The sequence below is a fragment of the Cynoglossus semilaevis genome, chromosome 13 (genome assembly GCF_000523025.1).
Source record: "Cynoglossus semilaevis isolate Cse_v1.0 chromosome 13, Cse_v1.0, whole genome shotgun sequence".
Taxonomy (NCBI): Eukaryota; Metazoa; Chordata; class Actinopteri; order Pleuronectiformes; family Cynoglossidae; genus Cynoglossus; species Cynoglossus semilaevis.
Genome location: NC_024319.1, coordinates 20,781,105 through 20,785,973, shown reverse-complemented (window position 1 = coordinate 20,785,973; position 4,869 = coordinate 20,781,105). Strand labels below are relative to the sequence as shown.

Genomic DNA, 4,869 nt, shown 5'->3' with positions numbered 1-4,869 from the left:
CCAAATATTCCCATTCTTTATTTGCTTGGTTTTAATCTTTTTGACTCCGGCGTCTTAAAAATATAATACATATGAACAAGGACCAAAACGAAGACAAAATTTAAATATTTTAAGTGCCATATTTGTAGTTAATCAGTTCAAACTAAAACAGATCCAAAAATAGATGAGTTTACCTTACTTAAATCAGTCCCTTTTCCATCATCTGCTAACTCTGACATCCCGGGTGAACCACCCATGTGCTCAACTGGCAACGATGTTCTGTGCCTTGGCACCCTCTGCAGTATGTCAAAAGAACACACATTTTAAGTCCGTAGGTTGGTTTCTTTTAAGGGAAGCACAAATTAAAATTAAAGGCCTGCAACAAAATTTAAATCGAAACTGTTCGAAATTAAACATTATCCTAAAATAAAGTGTAATGTCTATAAGCCTCGACTAAAATACTTTCATTTTAGTCGGGCTTCCAAGCCACTATAAGCCTCGACTAAAATACTTTCATCATTTTAGTCAAGCTTCCAAGCCGAAACTGACAGTCCTGGCTGTGAAGAATCTGTAGATGGCACTGTGATTACAAACTGCTCAAGGTGAAATCTCACTATTAAGTTCCAAGCATTTATAAAGCAGTCTTAAACTAATTTAATGGTTTTGTAAATAGAGACCAAATTGGATATCTACTTTTCCCTAATCAATGTAACCCAACTCTAAGTGTACAGGAAGGTCTTGCAAGTCGCAAGAAACCTGTTTTAATAATTCATTATCAAAGGACTCTACAAAAAAAAGTTAATATTTTTACTGTACTTTATTTTCTCATCAACAAACCAGTCTTGGACAATATACGTATATTAATGTGATCTGCTAAAGACTACTAAGGAGACAGCCAGTCTTCAGACTAACACATTGTTAGAGCTGGGAGAAAAAGACAAAAAAGCCAGTATCTGATTTAGTCAAAAAATTTATTACACGGTTTTCTTGTTTGCAGCTGCAACCTATGGGACAGGAAAGACATACATTAGAAGCATTCATGAACAGTGCAAGTTAGAATCATAAAAAAAAAAATCCTTTACCATTATCAATTGTATAAGACAGGTCAACCGACTAACAGCTATAAATAAAGTTTTACATAACATGTACACCCTTAAACACAGGCTGCTTCAGATGATAAAGCCACAGAAGTGAGCTGAAGGGCAGACATCAATTGTGACAGGTCAACCGACTAACAGCTATAAAAAAAGTTTTACATAACATGTACACCATTGCTTGCAGAAACCAAGGAGTAGTATATTATATTTTGATTCATAGCCTCAGCAAATGAGAGATGGTCATACGGAGTTTTATTCCTCCTTATGTAAATGCCAAACACCTCAATTTACATCTAGTGCAAACCAAATAGACAAGGGAGATATGCATGGAACCCCAACATATTTACTGTCGGTGTTGCGTAGCAGGCAGTTGGGGGACAGCCCAGGTTTACTCGCCTTCATACAGCTTATTAACATAAACAAACAAGGAGAAAACTGGTGCCATCCGGCAGTTCTGCCAACCATGAACCCCCTCCCCTCCTTCAAACCAACTTTACTCCTGGACTATCAATGCTTTTTCTGCCACTCTGATTTTTCTAGCACTGGTGAACACTGCAGTTGTCCAGTCAAAAGAAAGAAAGAAAAAAAACAAAAACAAATAAATTTGCTCATGCGGTTTTTTAAATGACACTGGGGTTGTGCATGCCTCAAACACGTGTTGCACCAAAGCAGATGGATGATTATTCTGTGATGACAAGCTTCAATGCAGAACCAGGGAATGTCAAACTAAATATTAGTGCAAATGTCAGAATGCTGAGGCCAATACTGAAGAGTTTCTTCAAGCAGTGTTAAGACCACACTGAAGTACAATGGTCAACATAAGACCAAAGTTTCAATCACTTTTATTATCTCTCTTATTCATGCACCAAAGTCAACTATTAAATGTTTAGAGGTTCTAATATGTAAGATATTTCAACATCTTGAAAAAAATTAAACAAAGTGAGGTTACAGCTTGTACAGCTTTAAAAAAACAAAGTAAAAATCTAAAAAAAAACCCAAAAGAATCCCTTTAAAAAAAAAAAAAAGAGTAAAAATCTAAAAAAACAAACAAATGAATCCCTTCCTTATTATAAATTAGTTGCTCAACAGTAAATAGACCTATAAAATATACATGTTAATATTTCCCAGAAGAGATTCTCACCTGCCCAGCAATTCTATCCAGGTCTCTGGTTCCCTGGGAGGTCAGTCTGCGACCGCTGTGGGGGCAAAAAAAAAAGTGTTAAAAAACAGTAAAGTTTCCATGGATAAAGACATGTTCAGATGAGACTTATGCTTTGTTCATGAACAAACAAAATAAATCTTAGGATTACACCTATGTCTGCATTTGTACACCTCATGTTAAAATATGCTTTTTTTAAATAATAACTATAAATACATTTAACAGAATAAATTAAAAGCACTATATAAAAACTCCACAAAAGGTAAAATACCAAGCCACTCACCCATTGGGATCCTTCTCAACCATTTTCAGCAGCTCGAGTGCCTGCAGCACCTTACGAGCTACGTTCTTAGATCCTACACTGAAGTGAGAAGGGCATACACCGTTCCTCTGGCGACCTCCATAGATCTTGATCATGGAGCCAACACCAGCACCGCCACGAAGGTACAGATGGCGAACGGTGGATGCTACGGGTGTAGCAAAAAAAAAAATTTTTTTTTTTACAAATGCAATCAGCTTCTTGTGCAACTTGATTTGAAGGTAATAAATAATGAAACTATGCAGATGATCCACAAGTATGCAGACGATTTATTTGTTCTGAGCTTTGGTCATTTTAAATGCCACTACTTTACATTTCCTTGTTTATTTTAAAAGACTGAAGAAACAGGCACGAATTGGCATATTTTTTTCCACAATGTTGGTCGTGTAGCATTCTACTGGTGCACATGTTAATATACATAGAAATGTCCACATTTTATTTTTCTCACTTAAATTTGTTTCTAAGCCATATTTACACATTTTGTCATGTAATTCTACAAATTTTCTTTTGTAATTTGTTCTCAATAGTACTTTCTTTTGCACTACAGTTTACTTGAAACTACATCATGAATGATAACCACATTTAGCAATCTATCACAAACAAATAGCTGTGTGAGTAGCATTGTTGCAGATATAGCAAATGAGCACCTTTCTAATTGAAAACTCAATAATAACTCTTCTTATTAAAAAAAAAAAAAATACAAACACAACTGCCTTAAAACAGGAATTGAAAGATCAGCTAACAGATTGGTTAAAATGATAAAAACATTTATACTTTTGTATCACAGTCAGGTCCAAAACAAACAAAAAAACACATACCTGCTCTAATGTAAAACCAATTCTCATCACTGGGGGCCAGTTCTTTGTGTTTACCGAGCTTGACCAGGTCCACCCAGTCTGGCACCTTCAGCTTTCCTGACCTGAATTCAACGAAAAGGCAAATATGGACCCATCACTCCATAAATAAGTTTTACACAATATTATTAAACGGCAATGAGGACACAAGCTCAACTGTAGGTGGTCAATTCAATACGGCAAAAAGAAGAATATTACTATACAATGTCAAATACTCACTTCTTCAGGAATGCCGCCAGGGCGGACAAACTCCCGTTGGTTTACATCTCTCTCTGTGACACCCGGCACCTAAAAAAAAAAGAAAAAGATACAGCCTTGAGTTTAATTTATCTTAACAGTGACCGCTTACAGTTGGCGACGCAATTTATGGAACGCTTCAGTTTCGTGCAACTTATACCGGTCGTTCAAATAACGTGGGCTCTTAAAAATATAATCTGGACCCCTTGTTCCTTCTTATACGAGATAAAGCAACTTACATTACAGGAACACTACGTAGAAAATATCCGCAAAAATCTATAGACTATTGACTTTATGAAATGGTGCTCCGGAATCTCACGCACTTATAACCGGCATTAGCGTTCGAGCTAACAAGCGAGCTCGTGGAACTAAAGAAAGTAGTCACCGGTTTCGTCGGTTGGCTATCAATAATATACTTAAAAGAAACTAAATCTTCTTCCGACAATCCTTTAATAACCAGAACACTACAATGCAGCCAACAGAGCGATAGTTACCATTTATGCTAGCAGGCCGCAACATGGTCGCATGGAGGCAGCCATGACTGTAAGCGCTCGTTTGAGCCCAGCATCTTAATAAAAGCCCCGAAAAACACCCAAATGATATCATTTCATCAGCAGAAAGCTTGAGCCACATAAAATACTCCATTTCTATTCTATTCGCGAGCAGTACAAACGCATATGAAAGCATTACTACACAAATAAAGGCAAAATAAACGGGATCAGTGTAAACGGCATTTTACCTCGCTTGTTGACAGCGAAGGAAAGAGGATGGTACGGGGTTTCCTACCCCTGTTAAAACGGTGAACTATCGTTTGATCTCGCGAGATCTCAGCGTGAGCGCCTTTATGCTCCCCTCCTGCAACACTGATATGAATTAAAATGCATGTGATCTGAATAAGAAAAATCGAAGATCACATCTCTTTGTGTGGAAAGTTGTAAAATTTGTACTTGTGTGTATTTTTGTAATTTTATAAACAAATAAAAAACTTAACAGAACAGTCCCTTGACAGAGGACCTGTGACTGATGAAGACACACAAACCACATTCCAGATAAAGAATTACATACTTTGTTACAGTTAAACTTCACAATGAGTATGAGCAGCTCTTATATGATGTACCGAATAAAACATTTAAAACATCACATAAAACTAATCTTTGAACAACACGGACTAATGTAAATATTAAGCAATAGTAATGACTGAATATATATATATATATATATATA

General features: G+C 36.4%; 1 protein-coding gene across 1 annotated transcript; it reads right to left on the bottom strand.

The window, feature by feature from the left end:
- Nucleotides 1-781: 781 nt before the first annotated feature.
- On the bottom strand, nucleotides 782-3,693 carry rps19 (ribosomal protein S19; the record flags this gene model as incomplete). The annotated part of the gene is given in 6 exon segments (XM_008324205.3): nucleotides 782-983; nucleotides 2,218-2,272; nucleotides 2,519-2,702; nucleotides 3,373-3,473; nucleotides 3,628-3,651; nucleotides 3,653-3,693. Coding segments are annotated over 6 exon segments (435 nt in total), but the record flags the coding sequence as incomplete, so codon positions are not given.
- Nucleotides 3,694-4,869: the final 1,176 nt, after the last annotated feature.